Source organism: Oncorhynchus nerka, linkage group LG27 (genome assembly GCF_034236695.1).
Source record: "Oncorhynchus nerka isolate Pitt River linkage group LG27, Oner_Uvic_2.0, whole genome shotgun sequence".
NCBI classification, from domain to species: Eukaryota; Metazoa; Chordata; class Actinopteri; order Salmoniformes; family Salmonidae; genus Oncorhynchus; species Oncorhynchus nerka.
In genome coordinates this window covers 27,015,460-27,036,112 of record NC_088422.1, presented here as the reverse complement: position 1 = coordinate 27,036,112, position 20,653 = coordinate 27,015,460, and the positions used below count along the sequence as shown (strand labels likewise).

General features: G+C 46.0%; 1 protein-coding gene across 1 annotated transcript in view; it reads left to right on the top strand.

Annotated features, from left to right (window-relative positions):
* The window catches only part of LOC115111494 (stalled ribosome sensor GCN1-like), a 38,155-nt gene that overhangs the window by 16,745 nt on the left and 757 nt on the right, over positions 1 to 20,653 (top strand). The window contains exons 30-56 of the mRNA XM_029637608.2: positions 1,534 to 1,723; positions 2,838 to 2,908; positions 3,065 to 3,230; positions 3,371 to 3,565; positions 3,697 to 3,943; positions 4,052 to 4,173; positions 4,323 to 4,437; positions 4,635 to 4,814; positions 5,514 to 5,734; positions 5,855 to 5,923; positions 6,020 to 6,355; positions 6,452 to 6,594; positions 6,737 to 6,854; positions 6,955 to 7,170; positions 7,711 to 7,875; positions 8,055 to 8,216; positions 8,935 to 9,027; positions 9,194 to 9,337; positions 9,520 to 9,789; positions 9,981 to 10,094; positions 15,568 to 15,798; positions 16,046 to 16,239; positions 16,429 to 16,543; positions 19,160 to 19,256; positions 19,725 to 19,873; positions 19,993 to 20,103; positions 20,309 to 20,530. Coding sequence (XP_029493468.1) covers positions 1,534 to 1,723; positions 2,838 to 2,908; positions 3,065 to 3,230; positions 3,371 to 3,565; positions 3,697 to 3,943; positions 4,052 to 4,173; positions 4,323 to 4,437; positions 4,635 to 4,814; positions 5,514 to 5,734; positions 5,855 to 5,923; positions 6,020 to 6,355; positions 6,452 to 6,594; positions 6,737 to 6,854; positions 6,955 to 7,170; positions 7,711 to 7,875; positions 8,055 to 8,216; positions 8,935 to 9,027; positions 9,194 to 9,337; positions 9,520 to 9,789; positions 9,981 to 10,094; positions 15,568 to 15,798; positions 16,046 to 16,239; positions 16,429 to 16,543; positions 19,160 to 19,256; positions 19,725 to 19,873; positions 19,993 to 20,103; positions 20,309 to 20,530 — 4,456 coding nt within the window. The remainder of the gene's footprint in view (positions 1 to 1,533; positions 1,724 to 2,837; positions 2,909 to 3,064; positions 3,231 to 3,370; positions 3,566 to 3,696; positions 3,944 to 4,051; positions 4,174 to 4,322; positions 4,438 to 4,634; positions 4,815 to 5,513; positions 5,735 to 5,854; positions 5,924 to 6,019; positions 6,356 to 6,451; positions 6,595 to 6,736; positions 6,855 to 6,954; positions 7,171 to 7,710; positions 7,876 to 8,054; positions 8,217 to 8,934; positions 9,028 to 9,193; positions 9,338 to 9,519; positions 9,790 to 9,980; positions 10,095 to 15,567; positions 15,799 to 16,045; positions 16,240 to 16,428; positions 16,544 to 19,159; positions 19,257 to 19,724; positions 19,874 to 19,992; positions 20,104 to 20,308; positions 20,531 to 20,653) is intronic.

Genomic DNA, 20,653 nt, shown 5'->3' with positions numbered 1-20,653 from the left:
GAGCTGGTCCCTGACCATACCTCTCTGCTCTCCTTCTCTCCCCAAGGCTGTGGCAGGCTCTGTGTCTGGAGCTGGTCCCTGACCATACCTCTCTGCTCCCCTTCTCTCCCCCAGGCTGTGGCAGGCTCTGTGTCATGCTGGTCCCTGACCATACCTCTCTGCTCCCCTTCTCTCCCCCAGGCTGTGGCAGGCTCTGTGTCTGGAGCTGGTCCCTGACCATACCTCTCTGCTCCCCTTCTCTCCCCCAGGCTGTGGCAGGCTCTGTGTCTGGAGCTGGTCCCTGACCATACCTCTCTGCTCCCCTTCTCTCCCCTCAGGCTGTGGCAGGCTCTGTGTCTGGAGCTGGTCCCTGACCATACCTCTCTGCTCCCCTTCTCTCCCCCAGGCTGTGGCAGGCTCTGTGTCTGGAGCTGGTCCCTGACCATACCTCTCTGCTCCCCTTCTCTCCCCCAGGCTGTGGCAGGCTCTGTGTCTGGAGCTGGTCCCTGACCATACCTCTCTGCTCCCCTTCTCTCCCCCAGGCTGTGGCAGGCTCTGTGTCTGGAGCTGGTCCCTGACCATATCTCTCTGCTCCCCTTCTCTCCCCCAGGCTGTGGCAGGCTCTGTGTCTGGAGCTGGTCCCTGACCATACCTCTCTGCTCCCCTTCTCTCCCCCAGGCTGTGGCAGGCTCTGTGTCATGCTGGTCCCTGACCATACCTCACTGCTCCCCTTCTTTCCCCCAGGCTGTGGCAGGCTCTGTGTCATGCTGGTCCCTGACCATACCTCACTTTAAACAATGCTACCTTATATAATGTTACTTACCCTACATTATTCATCTCATATGCATATGTATATACTGTACTCTAGATCATCGACTGCATTCTTATGTCACTAGCCACTTTAACAATGCCACTTTGTTTACTTTGTCTACATACTCATCTCATATGTATATACTGTACTCGATACCATCTACTGTATGCTGCTCTGTACCATCACTCATTCATATATCCTTATGTACATATTCCTTATCCCCTTACACTGTGGATAAGACAGTAATTTTGGAATTGTTAGTTAGATTACTTGTTGGTTATCACTGCATTGTCGGAACTAGAAGCACAAGCATTTCGCTACACTCGCATTAACATCTGCTAACCATGTGTATGTGACAAATAAAATTTGATTTGATTTGATTTGCTCCCCTTCTCTCCCCCAGGCTGTGGCATGCTCTGTGTCTGGAGCTGGTCCCTGACCATACCGCTCTGCTCCCCTTCTCTCCCCCAGGCTGTGGCAGGCTCTGTGTCTGGAGCTGGTCCCTGACCATACCTCTCTGCTCCCCTTCTCTCCCCCAGGCTGTGGCAGGCTCTGTGTCTGGAGCTGGTCCCTGACCATACCTCTCTGCTCCACTTCTCTCCCCCAGGCTGTGGCAGGCTCTGTGTCTGGAGCTGGTCCCTGACCATACCTCTCTGCTCCCCTTCTCTCCCCCAGGCTGTGGCAGGCTCTTTGTCTGGAGCTGGTCCCTGACCATACCTCACTGCTCCCCTTCTCTCCCCCAGGCTGTGGCAGGCTCTGTGTCTGGAGCTGGTCCCTGAGCTGTGCTCTCTGCTCATCGGAGATGTGACCCACCATGAGGAGGCCGTGCGTACTGCCGGGGCCGAGGCTCTGTCCAGTGCCATCAGCGAGTACCGCGACCAGTCCCCCGCTGTCCTGGGCCAGCTCAATGAGCTCTACCACCAGAAACTCTATGTGAGTCTCCCTCAGCCATGGCCCTCCTATCACAGCTCAGGAATAGTCAGGTATCAGGAGTGGTGTGTTGTAAGATACACTATAAAATTATGTGGACACCCTTTCAAATTTGTGGATTCGGCTATTTCAGCCACACCCGTTGTTGACGGGTATTAAGTTGAGCACAGAGCCATGCAATCTCCATAGACAAAACTGTCAGTAGAATGGCCTTAATGAAGAGCTGTGACTTTCAACATGGCACCGTCATAGGATGCCACCTTCTCAACAAGTCAGTTCTAAAAATGTCTGCCCTGCTAGAGTTTCCCTGGCCATCTGTAAGTGCTGTTATGGTGAAGTGGAAACAGCTCAGTCACGAAGTGGTAGGCCACACATGCTCATAGAACAGTACCGCTGAAGCTCGTAAAATCATCTGTTCTCGGTTGCAACTCTCACTACCGAGTTCCAAACTGCCTCTGGAAGCCAATTCAACACAATAACTGTTCGTCGGGAGCTTCATGAAATGGATTTCCATGGCTGAGCAGCCGCACACAAGCCTAAGTTAACCATACACAATGCCAAGCGTCGGCTGTAGTGGTGTAAAGCTCGCCGCCATTGGACTAACTTAGGCTCATTGGAGCAATGGAAAACAGTTTGGTGGAGGAGGAATAATGGTCTGGGACTGTTTGTCATGGTTTGGGCTCCTTAGTTCCAGTGAAGGGAAATCTTAACGCTACAGCATACAATGACATTATAGATGATTCTGTACTTCCAAATTTGTGGCAATAGTTTGGGGAAGGCCCTTTCTTGTTTCAACATGACAATGCCCCAGTGCACAAAGCGAGGTACATACAGAAATGTTTTTTTTCGAGAACGGTGTGGAAGAACTTGACTGGCCTGCACAGAGCCCTGACCTCAACCCCATCGAACACCTTTGGGTTGAATTGGAACGCTGAATGTTCCAACATCTAGTGGAAAGCCTTCTCATAAGAGTGAAGACTTTATAGCAGCAAAGGGGGACCAACTACATATTAATACCCATGATTTTGGAATGAGATGTTGGATGAGCAGGTGTACACATACTTTTGGTCATGTAGTGCAGAACCATGGTTAATGTGAAACTGTTGTGTTTTTCCAGAGACCTCCTCCTATCCTGGATGCTTTAGGACGAGTCATCTCTGAACAACCACCTGACCAGTGGGAAGCCAGGTAAGCGAACGCTCTGCCACTCAACAATGTCGATACAACTCTTATTCCAGTCTATAGCACTGGGTGATGGTGATAACTTTCCAGATTCTAATTTGCTGTGTTTAAGTGGCACCACCACCTTGTGCATAGTGTCTAAGGGTATGTTGGTGTCTGCAGGTGTGGCATCGCCCTGGCTCTAAACAAGCTGTGTCAGTATCTGGAAGAGCCCCAGGTCACTCCTCTCTTCCTGTTCTTTGTTCCTGACGCCCTGAATGACCGTCACCCTGAGGTGCGGCGCTGCATGCTGGACGCTGCCCTCTCCGCCCTCAACACACACGGAAAGGTACCAACACTCTTTAAATACTGTAGACAACCACACCCTTCTCCTGGTACCCAATGCAACTGCTCCTCTCTCAATTGACTCCTACCAACTCAATACAGTATATCCCTTTTCTTTCTGAGCAGTGTGTTGTTGTGTTCCAGGACAATGTGAGCTCCCTGCTCCCCGTGTTCGAGGAGTTTCTGAAGGACGCCCCCCAGGACGCCAGCTACGACTCAGTCCGCCAGAGTGTGGTCATCCTAATGGGCTCTCTGGCCAAACATCTGGAAAAGAGTGACCCCAAGGTCAAACCCATTGTGGCCAAGCTCATTACAGCACTCTCCACACCCTCACAGCAGGTACTGGAACAATCCCTCACATTATTCACTATAGGTTTCATCTTGATTTCTAGAACCTATATGCATTGACCTTTACAATCAAATGCCTGCTTATTGTAATCGTTTCCTTGTTTGTCTCTTTCCTCTCTCAGGTCCAGGAGTCTGTGGCTAGCTGCCTGCCCCCTCTGGTCCCTGCCATCAGGGAGGATGCTGGGGGGATGGTGCGGAAGCTTCTGCAGCTGCTGTTGGAAAGTGACAAGTACGCTGAGAGGAAGGGTGCGGCCTACGGCCTGGCCGGCCTGGTCAAAGGCTTGGGAATCCTGGCCCTCAAACAGCAGGACATCATGAGTACCCTGACCGACGCCATCCAGGACAAGAAGAACTTCAGACGCAGAGAGGGTCAGTGACTCCTCGCCAGTCACTTAACCTTGCTGGTCTCTATGGATAACTTTGTTCCCTGCAATCTGGGCCTGTGATTTTTAACACTTCTCTCTCTTTCTTCTCCAGGTGCCCTGTTTGCCTTTGAGATGCTGTGCAACATGCTGGGGAAGCTGTTTGAGCCCTATGTGGTCCACGTGCTGCCCCACCTCCTGCTCTGCTTCGGAGATGGGAACCAGTACGTCCGAGAGGTACAGTTAACATTTCAATCCCACCTACTTTCTTCCTGTTTTCTCTCACACTTTTCATTCAACACTATTTTTCCACCTAATAATTCTCACATTCACTCACATGTTTTGTTGTGCATTACGCTCTATCTAACGTTCTTGCCCTTTCCCAGGCGGCAGATGACTGTGCCAAGGCGGTGATGAGGAACCTGAGTGCCCACGGGGTGAAGCTGGTGCTGCCCTCCCTGCTGGTGGCTCTGGAGGAGGAGTCCTGGAGGACCAAAGCAGGTGAGGTTCCGCCCACTGCATCATGGGCCTTTTTTTAGAGAGCTGTGCCATGTTATCCCAAATGATAGGATTGAACCATTAAGCAATCACCTGATGGTAACCACATCCTTGTCCTCCCTTCCTTGGCCCCTACTCTGCTCCCCATTCATCTCATCTTTCTCTCTTCTTAATCCTTCAACTCTCCTTTCCTCCTCCAGGTTCTGTGGAGCTCCTGGGTGCCATGGCATACTGTGCCCCTAAGCAGCTGTCCTCCTGCCTGCCCAGCATTGTGCCCAAGCTGACCGAGGTGCTGACTGACTCCCATGTCAAAGTGCAGAATGCCGGCCAACAGGCCTTACGACAGATTGGCTCTGTCATCCGCAACCCTGAGATCCTGGGTAGGAGGGCTATGCGCAACTCTGAGATTTAGCTATAGAAATGTGAAAAAAATCAGTTAAAGCAGAATGTACAGTTGTGTGGAAGATATTAAGTGAAAATACTTTAAAGTACTACTTTTTTTTTATATCTGTACTCTACTATGTATATTTTTGACAACTTTTACTTCACGACATTCCTTAAGAAAATAATGTACTTTTTACTCCATACATTTTCCCTCACATCCAAAAGTACTCGTTACATTTTGAATGCTTAGCAGGACAGGAAAATTGTCAAATTCACACACTTATAAAGAGAACATCCCGACTGCCTCTGCTCTTGCGGACTCACTAAACACGCTTCATTTGTAAATGATGTGTGAGTGTTGGAGTGCCCCTGGCTATCAGTATATTTTAAAAACAATAAAATCGTGCCGTCTGGTTTGCTTAATATAAGGAATTTGAAATGATTTATACATGTTGATACTATATTTTAGCAATTACATTTACTTTTGACACTTACGTATATTTAAAACCAAATACTTTTACTCAAGTAGTATTTTACTGGGTGACTCACTTGAGTAATTTTCTATTACGGTAAATGTACTTTTACTCAGGAATGACAATATGGTACTTTTCCCACCAATGCATCTGTAGGGGGAATACAGATACCGATTTGTTATTTTAGGGTAGTTACTAACAGTGTTTCTGTCCCCCTCTCAGCCATAACCCCCATCCTGCTGGACGCCCTCACTGACCCCTCCCGTAAGACCCAGAACTGCCTGCAGACGCTGCTGGACACCAAGTTTGTCCACTTCATTGACGCCCCCTCCCTGGCCCTCATCATGCCCATCGTCCAGAGGGCCTTCCAGGACCGCTCCACTGACACTCGCAAGATGGCCGCTCAGATCATCGGCAACATGTACTCCCTCACTGATCAGAAGGTACGCAGCAGCTCTGGGATATTGAGTTGCATTGTACTACAATTCATCTTCTATAAATGCTCTGTTTATAATGTACGTGTTTCTAATGGTTGACACAATGTGTTTGTCTCTGTGTTGCAGGACCTGTCCCCATACCTGCCCAGTGTCATTCCTGGACTCAAAGCCTCTCTGCTGGACCCTGTGCCTGAGGTATATACCTCTGCCTAACAGTTCAACAACAAACCCGTTAAGGGGTTTGGTTAACTGATGGTAACTCTCTCTCTCTCTGTCCTCCTCTCCTCTCAGGTGCGTACAGTGTCAGCCAAGGCCCTGGGTGCCATGGTGAAAGGCATGGGTGAGTCGTGCTTTGATGACCTGATGCCCTGGCTCATGGAGACCCTGGCATCTGAGCAGAGCTCTGTGGACCGCTCTGGAGCTGCCCAAGGTCTGGCTGAAGTGATGGCTGGGCTGGGCGTGGAAAAGCTGGACAAGCTGATGCCAGACGTGGTGCAGACGGCCAGCAAGGTGGACATAGCCTCCCACGTCCGCGACGGTTACATCATGATGTTTATCTACCTGCCCCTCACCTTCGGGGACAGGTTCACCCCCTACGTTGGCCCCATCATCCCCTGCATCCTCAAGGTAGGGAGCACTCAACAATCACTACCATCTCTCCATTCTCTCTCTCTGGTTGTGAACACCTCTCACCAGTCTCTCCCTCTCTCCTTGGTATTACAGGCTCTGGCAGATGAGAACGAGTATGTGAGAGACACTGCCCTGCGTGCCGGCCAGCGCATCATCAGCATGTACGCTGAGACGGCCATCGCCCTGCTGCTGCCTGAACTGGAACAGGGCCTGTTTGACGACCTCTGGAGGATTAGGTCAGGCATATATATATATATATATATATATATATATATATATATATATATATACACACACTATACATTTGTCCGTATGTAAGGGTTTTACCTGGCAGTGATAGTAATGTAAGTGAGCCTCCATGTTGTCTCTGGTTCACAGGTTTAGCTCCGTGCAGCTGCTGGGAGACCTACTGTTCCACATCTCTGGAGTCACAGGGAAGATGACCACAGAGACCGCCTCAGAGGACGACAACTTTGGCACAGCGCAGTCCAACAAGGTATTCTGACAAATATGCATGATTGTACTGTATAGATGGTTGATTATAAAGTGGTTTGTATGTGGTGTTGGTGCTGAGCCCTCTTCCTCCTTTCCCCCAGGCAATCATCGGAGCCCTGGGTGGAGAGAGGCGTAACCGAGTCCTATCTGGCCTCTACATGGGCCGTTCAGACACCCAGCTGGTGGTGCGACAGGCCTCCCTCCACGTGTGGAAGATCGTGGTGTCCAACACTCCCCGCACCCTCCGGGAGATCCTGCCCACCCTCTTCACCCTGCTGCTGGGCTTCCTAGCCTCCGACTGCCCTGACAAGAGAACGGTAACGCTACTGCTCATTAAGTCTACAATCTATGGAGCCGTTTCCTCCTTGCTCATTAAGTCTACAATCTATGGAGCCGTTTCCTCCTTGCTCAATAAGTCTACAATCTATGGAGCCGTTTCCTCCTTGCTCAATAAGTCTACAATCTATGGAGCCGTTTCCTCCTTGCTCAATAAGTCTACAATCTATGGAGCCGTTTCCTCCTTGCTCAATAAGTCTACAATCTATGGAGCCGTTTCCTCCTTGCTCAATAAGTCTACAATCTATGGAGCTGTTTCCTCCTTGCTCAATAAGTCTACAATCTATGGAGCCGTTTATTCCTTGCTCAATAAGTCTACAATCTATGGAGCCGTTTCCTCCTTGCTCTCACAGCTTTTGCACTTTATCACATCCCCTTTGTCTAACTCTCTGTGGTCCTGTTCATTAATTGCACATTCTTAAGACATTTCAGTGTTCTGAATTTGAGTGTATTTGCGTTCTGTGTTCTCTCCTGCTTCTGATCCCTGGTTTACTGAATGTGGCTTCTCTCTGTGGTTGTAGATCGCTGCGAGGACACTTGGAGACCTTGTTCGTAAGCTCGGAGAGAAGATCCTCCCAGAGATCATTCCTATCCTGGAGGAGGGTCTGCGCTCAGACAAGAGTGATGAGAGGCAGGGTGTGTGCATCGGCCTCAGTGAGATCATGAAGTCCACCAGCAGGGATGCGGTCAGTACCTCAATACATACCTGGCCACTTTTTCCTTCATCTTTTAATTCATGCTTTATTTAACCTGGCATTTAACCTTGATGAGTATCAATTTTTCAAGGAAAACTTTAAGTGTCTTAGACATAGCAGGGGTATGTGATGTGATGGTAGAGCAGTAAGTTGACTGTGTATGTTTCCAGGTGCTGATATTCTCTGAGTCCCTGGTCCCCACGGTGAGGAAGGCTCTGTGTGACCCCCTGGAGGAGGTTCGAGAGGCTGCAGCCAAAACCTTTGAGCAGCTCCACGCCACCATCGGTCACCAGGCCCTGGATGACATCCTGCCTGCCCTGCTCAAACAGCTGGTGAGAGACACCTCCCCACACACCAACATTAACCCTCTTCACCTCTGAACAACCCTCTGTATCCACCATAGCCATTAAAACCAGTAGATAGTGATAGCGCTGACGTCGTCCACGTATTCCTATGGAAAACTCCCGATGGCGCATTAATTATTTGATTTTGAAGCGTGCCTTATTGCTGAATTGGGGATTGAATGGCACCAAAACATCACTAAGGATCATGGTGAAAGTGGCCGTAACTTTGGTCGATGTAGTAGCTTTCATCCTGTCGGAGTCAGCCGGGAGCCTCCTCGTAGCCTGCTGGCACGTGATTGGTCTGTGTCAGCACGTGGTCCTGTGTAAATGTTATTGTCCAAATGGATCCCTATTTAATACAATTTCCTGATTTGTGGCTAACTTTAAATAAATCACTGTGTGGCTCGAACTTGATCATAATAAACACATTTTAGAACTTTAAACAGCCCCAAAAAAAAGCCAGTTCTGGCGATCAAAATTTACATGGGCTTTCTAGGGCAGACCAGGACATTTTGTCACTGCTACGCAGTAGCCTACCAGCAGAGCTTGTGACTTTACGCTCCAAATCGGACACTGGGAGCCTGGTATCCACACATTGTGTTCGGTTATACTCACTCATGTCCCTCCTTAAGAAATTCTGGAGAGGGCAGAGAGGATCCACCGTGGAACAGAATATAGAGTGAGGTTAATGTTTCTCTGTGTGCAGGATGATGAGGAAACTGCGGAGTTTGCTCTGGATGGTCTGAAACAGGTGATGGCAGTAAAGAGTCGCTCTGTGCTGCCCTACCTGGTGCCCAAGGTGAGCTGTCCAAACATTACACACCCTACTAACAATGGTTCATCTCAATGATCATTTTTTGGATTTATATAACACTTTTCCTGATGATCAAAGTTCTTTTAAGTCTTTTTTTATAGTATGAGTGTAGTTCTGTGTATAAATGCTATCCTCTCCTCTTCCGTGACAGCTAACTGCTCCTCCAGTGAACACGCGTGTGCTGGCCTTCCTATCTGCCGTGGCTGGAGACGCTCTGACACGCCACCTTGGGGTCATCCTGCCCGCCCTCTACTCCTCTCTGAAAGACAAGCTGGGAACAGAGGAGGGGCAGCAGGTAACAACGTTATTCATGATTACAATATGGTTGTAAAGCAGTTCCAAGTGCACAGGCACTACTATTAGTCATCATCATGGGATAATAATTACAGTGGTTCTTAGTGGGCTGTTGTGGTCACTAGATGATGGCTCTGTCCCCAGGCTCATATAACCCCTGTTCTCACCCCACCCCTCCTCTAGGAGCTGGCCAGCTGCCAGGCAGTGATCCTGTCTGTGGAGGATGAGGTTGGTCAGCGTATCATCATCGAGGACCTGCTGGAGGCCACCAGATCACCTGACGCTGGTCTCAGACAGGCTGCCGCCACCATCCTGAACGGATACTTCTCCCGCACCCGCCTGGACTACAGCACCCACACCCGCAACCTGCTGTCAGGCCTCATCCGCCTGCTCAACGACTCCAACCCGGAGGTCCTGGTGCAGAGCTGGGACGCCATAAACTCCATCACCAAGGTTAGTAGTTGGCACGAAGAGCATTACAGGCACTGGGAATGAGTTTGTTAGGGTTTACTGACGTCGTACAGTATTTGTTATGTGTTTTGGAGCTTTATGCAGCATTGATTTTATAGATAACCTTGTGACCTTTGGTTAACTGACAGAGTATGCATCTATGTAAAGTAATGTTAAACTCTTTGTTTTTGTAGAAACTGGACGCTGGCAGCCAGCTGGCTCTGATTGATGACCTGCACAGAGACATCCGGTCAGTGGCAGCAGACGTCAAGGGTCAGCATCTGCCTGGGTTCTGTCTGCCCAAGAAGGTAAGCCTCTCCTCTGAGGACTTAGCCCAGTGGTTTACCCAGAAGGCTCAGACTTTTCTGTTTTCCATCTACACGAGCCGGCACCCATGTCACACTGGGCCATGGCTCTGGCGGACCTACTTTAACTTGGAGCCACGCCCCCTGGGTACTTTTCAGCTGGCATTTACATAACACTGGCTAACTGAACTTTAACGCCTCACAAAGCAACATTCTTGAATGATACATTGGTTGTTGAAGCCTTTAGTATCACACTCCTAATGGAAACTCACTAAAGGAGTCCACATGCTTCCCAGCCCCAATGTGTAACAGCCTTATTCTAAAATGGATTAAATAATTTATTTTCCTCATCAATCTACACACTATAACCCATAATGACAAAGCTAAAAAAGTTTTTTAGAAATGTATGCAAATATATATAAAAAAGAAACAGAAATACCTGATTTACATAAGTCTTCAGACACTTTGCTATGAGACTGGAAATTGAGCTTGGGTGCATCCTGTTTCCATTGATCATCCTTGAGATGTTTCTACAACTTGATTGGAGTCCACCTGTGATAAATTCAATTGATTGCACGTGATTTGGAAAGGCACACACCTGTCAATATAAGGTCCCACAGTTGACAGTGCATGTCAGAGCAAAAACCAAGCCATGAGGTCTAAGGAATTGTCCATAGAGCTCTGAGACAGTGTTGTGTCGAGGCACCAATCTGGGGAAGGGTACCCAAACATTAATGCAGCATTGAAGGACCCCAAGAACACAGTGGCCATCATTCTTAAAAGGAATAAGTTTTGAACAACCAAGACTCTTCCTAGAGCTGGCCGCCCGGCCTAACTGAGCAATCAGGGGGAGAATGGCCTTGGTCAGGGAGGTGACCAAGAACCCAATGGTCACTTTGACAGAGCTCCTTTAAAAAATGTTTTTATGTATTTCCTTTATTTAACCAGGTATGCTGGGTTGTGAACAAGTTCTCATTTACAACTGCGACCTGGCCTAGATAAAGCACAGCAGTTCGACACACACAACAACAGTTACACATGGAATAAACAAACATACAGTAGATAAAGTCTATATACAAATCAAATTTATTTATATAGCCCTTCGTACATCAGCTGATATCTCAAAGTGCTGTACAGAAACCCAGCCTAAAACCCCAAACGGCAAGCAATGCAGGTGTAGAAGCACGGTGGCTAGGAAAAACTCCCTAGAAAGGCCAAAACCTAGGAAGAAACCTAGAGAGGAACTAGGCTATGTGGGGTGGCCAGTCCTCTTCTGGCTGTGCCAGGTGGAGATTATAACAGAACATGGCCAAGATGTTCAAATGTTCATAAATGACCAGCCTGGTCGAATAATAATAAGGATTTTTTTTTATTGTAAATTGAAATTTGCTATCGTAAATGTTAGCAACACCTCCGCCTTTGCGGGATGCATGGGGGATATGGTCACTAGTGTAGCCAGGAGGTGAGGCCTCATTTAACACAGTAAATTCATCAGGCTTAAGCTATGTTTCAGTCAGGCCAATCACATCAAGATTATGATCAGTGATTAGTTCATTGACTATAATTGCCTTTGAAGTAAGGGATCTAACATTAAGTAGCCCTATTTTGAGATGTGAGGTATCATGATCTCTTTCAATAATGACAGGAATGGAGGTGGTCTTTATCCTAGTGAGATTGCTAAGGCGAACACCGCCATGTTTAGTTTTGCCCAACCTAGGTCGAGGCACAGACACGGTCTCAATGGTGATAGCTGAGCTGACTACACTGACTGTGCTAGTGGCAGACTCCACTATGCTGGCAGGCTGGCTAACAGCCTGCTGCCTGGCCTGCACCCAATTTCATTGTGGAGCTAGAGGAGTTAGAGCCCTGTCTATGTTGGTAGATGAGATGAGAGCACCCCTCCAGTTAGGATGGAGTCACTCCTCAGCAGGTCAGGCTTGGTCCTGTTTGTGGGTGAGTCCCAGAAAGAGTACCAATTATCTACAAATTCTATCTTTTGGGAGGGGCAGAAAACAGTTTTCAACCAGCGATTGAGTTGTGAGACTCTGCTGTAGAGCTCATCACTCCCCCTAACTGGGAGGGGGCCAGAGACAATTACTCGATGCCGACACATCTTTCTAGCTGATTTACACGCAGAAGCTATGTTGCGCTTGGTGATCTCTGACTGTTTCATCCTAACATCGTTGGTGCCGACGTGGATAACAATATCTCTATACTCTCTACACTCGCCAGTTTTAGCTTTAGCCAGCACCATCTTCAGATTAGCCTTAACGTCGGTAGCCCTGCCCCCTGGTAAACAGTGTATGATCGCTGGATGATTCGTTTTAAGTCTAATACTGCGGGTAATGGAGTCGCCAATGACTAGAGTTTTCAATTTGTCAGAGCTAATGGTGGGAAGCTTCGGCATCTCAGACCCCGTAACGGGAGGAGTAGAGACCAGAGAAGACTCGGCCTCTGACTCCGACCCGCTGCATAATGGGGAAAACCGGTTGAAAGTTTCTGTCGGCTGAATGAGCGACACCGGTTGAGCGTTCCTACAGCATTTCCTTCCAGAAACCGTGAGAAAGTTGTCCGGCTGCGGGGACTGTGCCAGGGGATTTATACTACTATCTGTACTTACTGGTGGCACAGACGCTGTTTCATCCTTTCCTACACTGAAATTACCCTTGCCTAACGATTGCGTCTGAAGCTGGGCTTGTAGCACAGCTATCCTCGCCATAAGGCGAGTACAGCGACTGCAATTCGAAGGCATCATGTTAATGTTACTACTTAGCTTCGGCTGTTGGAGGTCCTGACGAATCGTGTCCAGATAAAGCGTCCGGAGTGAAAAAGTTGAGGGGGGAAAATATATATATATATATAAACGGTAATTCAAAAGTAAAAACCGTAAAGTTGTCAGGTAGCAAAATAGGTTGGCAACAAAACGCACAGCAACTCGAAAACAAGTCTGCAAGTTGTGACCGGAAATGACGTCAACACGCTCAGTCAAGCAATAAATAGGCCATTGTGGCAATAAATAGGCCATGGTGGTTTAAGTTATTACAATATACCAATTAAGTGATTGATTTGCAGAAGATGTGCAAGTAGGGATACTGGGGTGCAAAGGAGCAAGATAAATAAGTACAGTAAGGGGATGATGGTAGTTGGAAGGGCTGTGTACAGGTGCAGTGATCTGTGAGCTGCTCTGACAGCTAGTGAGGGAGATATGAGTCTCCAGCTTCAGTGATTTTTACAGTTTGTTCCAGTCATTGGCAGCAGAGAACTGGAAGGAAAGGCGACCAAAGGAGGAATTGGCTTTGGGGGTGACCAGTGAGATATACCTGCTGGAGCTCGTGCTACAGGTGGGTGCTGCTATGGTGATCAGTGAGCTGAGATAAGGCGGAGATTTACCTAGCAAAGACTTGTAGATGACCTGTAGCCAGTGGGTTTGGCTACGAGTATGAAGCGAGGGCCAGCCAACGAGAGTGTACAGGTCGCAGTGGTGGGTAGTATATGGGGATTTGGTGACAAAACGGATGGCACTGTGACAGACTGCATTCAATTTGTTGAGTAGAGTGTTGGAGGCTATTTTGTAAATGACATCGCCATAGTTGAGGATCGGTAGGATGGTCAGTTTTACGAGGGTATGTTTGGAAGTGTGAGTGAAGGATGCGTTGTTGCGAAATAGGAAGCCGATTCTAGATTTAATTTTGGATTGGAGATGCTTAACGTGAGTCTGGAAGGAGAGTTTACAGTCTAACCAGACACCTAGGTATTTGTAATTGTCCACATATTCTAAGTCAGAACCGTCCAGAGTAGTGATGCTGGAAGGGCAATTGTAGAATAAGGCTCCAATTTAACAAAATGTGGAAAAAGTCAAGGGGTCTGAATACTTTTTGAATGCACTGTACGTTATGGCAACAATTTGATTTTTTTTGCTTCAGTGAAGGTGTTTTCGGCTGTTTTGGCACACACATTTTTTTCCTGGAGACAAGCCAAAGTCTATGCCCTTTCGTCGGTGATTGGTCAACAGTAGGGATTCTTCAATTAAGTCTTTGTTGTCATTCAAGGAGAGGAGACTCGTTTTCATGCACATTATTTCATTGAGAAATACTGCACCAAATATCTTAGATGTAATTCTGATTATTTTGAGGAAGTTTACTGGATACTGCGTCTCAAAATGGACAAACCACACTATTGACGCTTTTTTCTCCTTTTTTAAGCGAAGGTCTTTTTAAGGGAGTATGCAGGTGCACGTCTTCGGTTCACCAGCTGAACTGAAGCAAGCTGACACCTTCACACTAGAGCTTACATTAGCAACATGCACCCGCCCACCTGAGGATCTCTTTCAGCAATCTATTTCCTGTGTTTGAGGGGGGAAAGGTCCACTTGTCACTTAAATCTCGCTGGATTGATTGCTTTAATTTCCCTCCTACGACTCTTTCATACTCTTGTGCCTGTAGTTTTTTTTTTACCGTTAAATGTTATGACAGCAAAAATGTTTATAATGACCTGTCAAACACACTCTTGTCATGGCTGAAATGGGCTCAATGGAATACATTGTCTTTTTGTTGATTTAATGCATTGTCTCGACACTTACATCACAAGAAAGAGAAGAAAAATAACTTATTTTGATGGGCGTTCGTTTTTTTGTGGAATTTAACAAATGTATTTAATACAAATGAGATGCGCTGCAATGAAAGCAACTTCCGGAAGTATACACTCGGATTATATTGATCTCGCAAACAATGTAAACTATGTTTACATGGGTGTAATCTAGAGCCAAGCGTGTTGATTTTTAATCCGAGGGTATCCTGCTATTGACACACTTGAATCATGCAATAGAACGTGACAACGTAATTGAGGCAGTCCAGACCGTGCAGGTAGATTAGACTGAGCAAGTGTTTGGTGGTTGCAGGCCTGTTCCACACCTTTATATTAATTGGTTAATATATGCAAATACATCTATGTATTTATTCAAATGAGGCACATATAATTTTCTTAATCTTAACACAAAATATATAAAAGAGAACTTATACATTAAGAATGTGTATGTGTGTGTATATATGAGTGCATTTTAAGATTTGACAAAAATTGATGACCTGAAGTCCATTATTTGTCTGTGCCAGTAAAATGTTTTATGTGCTATAATTCAGTCAATATATGAGGGATCATACAATTCAAAATGTTTGGAATATCTTCATCCATTTTTCAACTGAATTTATTATAATTGTTTATAAACCTTTTAACAATTTTGATGATCGTTGATATTAATATAAAACACTGGTGACACACATCCTGGTGTGGGGGTAAGTCTAGATAGAAAACACCAATATGGTGACACACATCCTGGTGTGGGGGTAAGTGTAGATAGAAAAACACCAATTACAGTGACATCTACAAGTTACTCCAACTCAGGTTGACTAATGTTAATATACCCTTTGTCCTCCCTCTTCCTCTTTCCCCCCCTTGTTCTTCTCCTCTCCCTCTTCCCCAGGGTGTGACCTGCATCCTGCCAGTCCTGAGGGAGGGAGTGTTGACAGGCAGTCCTGAGCAGAAAGAGGAGGCGGCTAAGGCACTGGGAGGAGTCATCAAGCTGACATCCCCTGATGCTCTCCGACCATCTGTGGTCAACATTACCGGACCGCTCATCCGTATCCTGGGAGACCGCTTTGCCTGGAGTGTGAAGACCTCTCTATTAGAGACACTCACCCTGCTGCTGGCCAAGGTCAGTGTCTGCTGATGATTCAGTCTGATGTTAAAGGCTGTGTTCAGTAAGCACAAAATGGGAGGAGACATTTTGGGGGTGGAAATGGGGTTAATACATTAAATAAATAAACTATTTTCGCTCTTCCATTTCTAAACGTTTTCCCATTTTGTACCTACTAAACACAATCCTGTAGTTTCCTCCCTGCTGGAACGATGGTTGGTGTCTGGCTCTGGTCTTGACCCTGTTGCTCTGCCCCTGTCTCCAGGTAGGCATAGCCCTGAAGCCCTTCCTGCCCCAGCTCCAGACCACCTTCCTAAAGGCTCTGCAGGACTCCAGCCGGGCGGTTAGACTGAGGGCCGCTGAGGCCCTGGGCCAGCTGGTCTCTATCCACAGCAAGGTGGACCCTCTATTTACCGAGCAGCTCTCTGCCATCAACAACGCTGAGGACTCCGGAGTGAGGTACGCAAAACCATTAAATTATGGGAATATTTCTGGAATTTAGCAACCCTCAGGTGTTCTTACTGAGAAACAATATCAAGAGTAGTGATCAGTTCCATATAGGATTCCCCTCATTTAAGAAATTATTTTTGATTGATTAGATTCAATCAATCAAAATTGTGATCCTAGTGTTCTGCTCCCATATTTCAGGGAGACCATGCTACAAGCCTTACGATTTGTCATCCAGGGAGCGGGTTCAAAGGTTGACCCAGCCATCAGGAAAAACATTACCACGACATTGCTGAGCATGCTGGGACATGATGAGGTATGTACAAAGATGGTGGATAAATGAAGAGGGTTCACTCAGGTCGTTGTCAGTTCTGGTCTACTTAATGGGGTGGTTCTCCCATAGGCACCAATGCAATAGCAGATGAGTCTGGTCTACTTACAGGCTGACAACACCGCTTGCGTCGCAAAATACATTTTGAAATCTATATTATTCAATCATTGCACCCACACTGCATTGCCAAGGGCTAAAATAGAAGTCAGTTCTATTTGTGACGCAGATTGCACAGCAAGTCCTGCCTCTCCCATCTCCTCATTGGTTTATAGAAGCAGGTACCCACGTGCCATCTCCTCATTGGTAATACCCACGTGGGTGACTGAAAGACGAATGAGGTCAGTGGTGGTAATGCACCTAATTTATGAAAGTTGCCAATCGCAATATAATGTCAGTAGAAGAAAAAGCCTAGGAGGAGAGATGACTAGAAATGATTCGGTTGACCGTTTTATGTGTGGATTAATTGTCGGAGTAGAGGACCTTGTGCGTTTCAGGTAAGATAACAACTCAATGTTTATATCCCAGGACAAATTAGCTAGCAACAGCCAGCTAGCTAAATAGGACAAGTTAGCTAGCCAAATTGCCGTAAATGTTTAATGCTTTTCGACCTGTTCCCAAATCAATGTAATTGGGCCAGAATTCGTTTTGATATTTTAACCTGCGTGTCGTGATCGTGTTTTGTGTGGGGGGACAAAATAAATGTATGCACGATGGCGCATGCGCGCAGCCGATTTGGGTTCCGAGTTAGTGAGCTCGAAGTATTCAGACAGTGACAAATGTTTTGCTTTGGCAATTCTACCACGTTGGCTAATGTGTAGACTGTTGGCTTTAGTTTGAGGGTATTTTCATCCATATCAGCTTAACCATTTAGAAATTACTGCAGTTTTTGTATATAGTCCCCGTCCATTTTAGGGGACTAAAAGTATTGTGACAAATTAAGTTGTGTATTATAGTCAACCATTTTTAGTATTTGGCCCCATATTCCTAACATGTAATGATTACATCAAGCTTGTGACTCTACAAACATGTTTGCTGCATTTGCTGTTTTGGTTGTGTTTCAGATTATTTTGTGCCCAATAGAAATGAATAGTAAATAATGTATTGTGCCATTTTGGAGTCACTTTTATTGTAAATAAGAATCTAATATGTTTCTAAACACTTCTACGTTAATGCGGATACTACCATTTATTATGCATAGTCCTGACTGAATCATGAATAATGAAGAGTGAGAAAGTTATACGCACAAATATCATACCCTCAAAGACATGCAATAACGGGAGGTTAGCATTTTTTTTGGGGGGGGGTGATATTTATGCCTAACTTTCTCACTCATCATTATTCACAATACATTCAGGACTACCATTATCATGGTAGCATCCGCACTAATGCAGAAGTGTTTACAAACATTATTCTTATTTATAATAAAAGTAACTCAAATGACACACTACATTATTTACCATTTCTATTGGACACAAAATATGAAACACCAACCAAAACAAACAGCAAATGCATCCAACAAGTTTGTGGAGTCACAAACTTGATGTAATCATTGCGCGCTAGGAATATGGGACCAAATACTAAACTTTTGACTACTTTAATACACGTATAAGTGAATTTGTACCAATACTTTTGGTCCTCTATAATGGGGGACTATATACATAAAGTGCTGTAATTTCTAAACGGTTCATCCGATATGGATGAAAATACCTTGAAGTTAAAGCTGGCAGTCTGCACATTAACCTTATAGTCAATGTATCATTTAAAATCCAAAGTGCTGGCATACAGAGCCAAAACAACAACAGTGTCACTGGCCCAATACTTTTGAAGCTTACTGGAGTTCCTTGACTTTCATTGAACCAAACAAAAGCCGCGAATGGGGTGTCTCACTTCCTCTTCCATGTCTGGTATGTCTTCGTGCAGATACACTGACTACAGCACGTATGAATGCAACAGATTTTTTAAGGCAGACTACTGATCGCCACTTTGTCTCCGTTAGTGGTAATTGTTAGAATTGAGTGCAAAACAATATCAGTTTTATCTTGCTAGCTAAATATATATTTTACCTGCAATACTGAACCTCGCATAAGGACACATTCAGATCTAAGTTTCAGTGACAGAATCTTTTAGAGTGCAATGTTACATTTTAGCTCTGATCAGACTTGACTTCCGTCAGTCTAGGCAGGATGTGGCTTAATGAAAGTGGTTTTTGGCCTCCTTGTCAGCATGTGTGTATGAAAGCCTTAAAGCTGCAATATGTAACTTTTTGGGCAACCTGACCAAATTCACATAGAAATGTGTGTTATAGATCTGTCATTCTCATTGAAAGCAAGTCTAAGAAGCGGTAGATCTGTTCTATGTGCACTTTTTATTCTTCCCGTTCTCAAGTTTCATTTTTGCTCCTTTTACTTTCGGTTTTGTACACCAGCTTCAAACTGCTGAAAATACTATATTTTTGGTTATGGAATATATATTTCAGTGTTTTTGCTTGTTTTGTCACAAACTGAAATTAGGCGACCTATTAGAATTTTAGAAACCAGGTGCATCTTTAAGTAGACTGATGTCGGTCTAACTGTGTGTGTGTGTGTGTGTGTGTGTGTGTAGGATGCTACACGCATGTCCTCAGCAGGGTGTGTAGGAGAGCTGTGTGCCTTCCTGTCTGAAGAGGAGCTGAGAAGTGTGTTGCTTCAGCACGTCCTGGGTAGGAATTTACTGTCACACCATACTCTCCTTCACACTACCCACTACCCAGGGTTTCAGGAGGGAATGTCTCTCTTGTAACCAAAAAGCTAGCCACTTAGATAGCACGTCAGCAAACCAAATGCTGGAGCCCTGAGCTGGATATAATTTATTTGACTCATCTTAGATTTCTTATAGTTTCACCCCCGCAGCCCCCCAAAAATAATATATATATTTTTTAAACATGTTACTGTATTAAAAATTATACCGTTGGTATTTCAAAATACAGTATAAATGGTATATCGCCCAAGCCTAATTTATAGCATGTTACTGTACAGCCACTACGTTCCAAGTTAGGCGCTTATTAATAGTAAAATCTGCCATTTTTAATGGGTACGAGTGTAAAGGGCTACCTCACTCTATCAAAATGGTAAAGTAGTAAGGAAAGACATTCATGTTTGTACTAAAACAGTGCCCTCTCTTCTCCTAGCTGACATATCAGGTGTGGACTGGATGGTGCGTCATGGTCGCAGTATGGCCCTGGCCATCGCAGTCAAGTCTGCCCCCGAGCAGCTGTGTGTGGAGGAGTACAGTTCAACTGTGATGGAGACCATCCTTGCCAATGCCACTGCAGACAGGGTAGATCCCATTAGTTTACTCATTCTGTTCAACCAGACCATGGAAGGATTTGCTTTCCAAGCACTCTCTTCCCCTGTGTTTACCCTCTCTGACTAAACACTGTGCCCTGTCTCCTCAAGATCCCCATAGCCACCAGTGGGATCAGAGCCATGGGCTACCTGATGAGACATCATCTCAGAACCGAGGGAGCAAGTGGCTCATCACAGCGCATTATCACACAGTTTGTCAAGGTGAGGCAGGGGGGTACTTTCTCTTTAAGGTCACTTTTTTTCCCATTTGCAAAAAATGTTTTGCCAATCGAGCCCTGAAAGTGTGTATATTGTTCAATATTTGGGGTGCATGAATATGGATATTATCTGTAAGAAATAAGAACCACTATGACAGTACTCCTCTGAGGATTTGTCAGTAACCTCTCTCCTGTCATTTCCCCTGCAGTGTCTCCAGAACCAGTCCAGTGACATCAGGCTGGTGTCGGAGCGGGTGCTGTGGTGGGTGTTTAAGGACAAGGCCACGCCCTCCCTGGAGCCCGCCCTCATCAAGCCTCTGGTGAAGAGCCTGCTGGACAATACCAAGGACAAGAACACCAGCGTCAGAGCCCAGAGCGAACACACCATCGTCAGCCTGCTCCGACTGCGCCAGGGAGAGCAGACCATGCAGGTCCGTGACACACACATACAAATAAACATCCACACAGTCTCAATTCTCATTATAAAGAGGACAATACTCGGGCTGATGGATTTAAGTTGTGCATTGTGCATCTGGTGTACTTCTCCAATAATA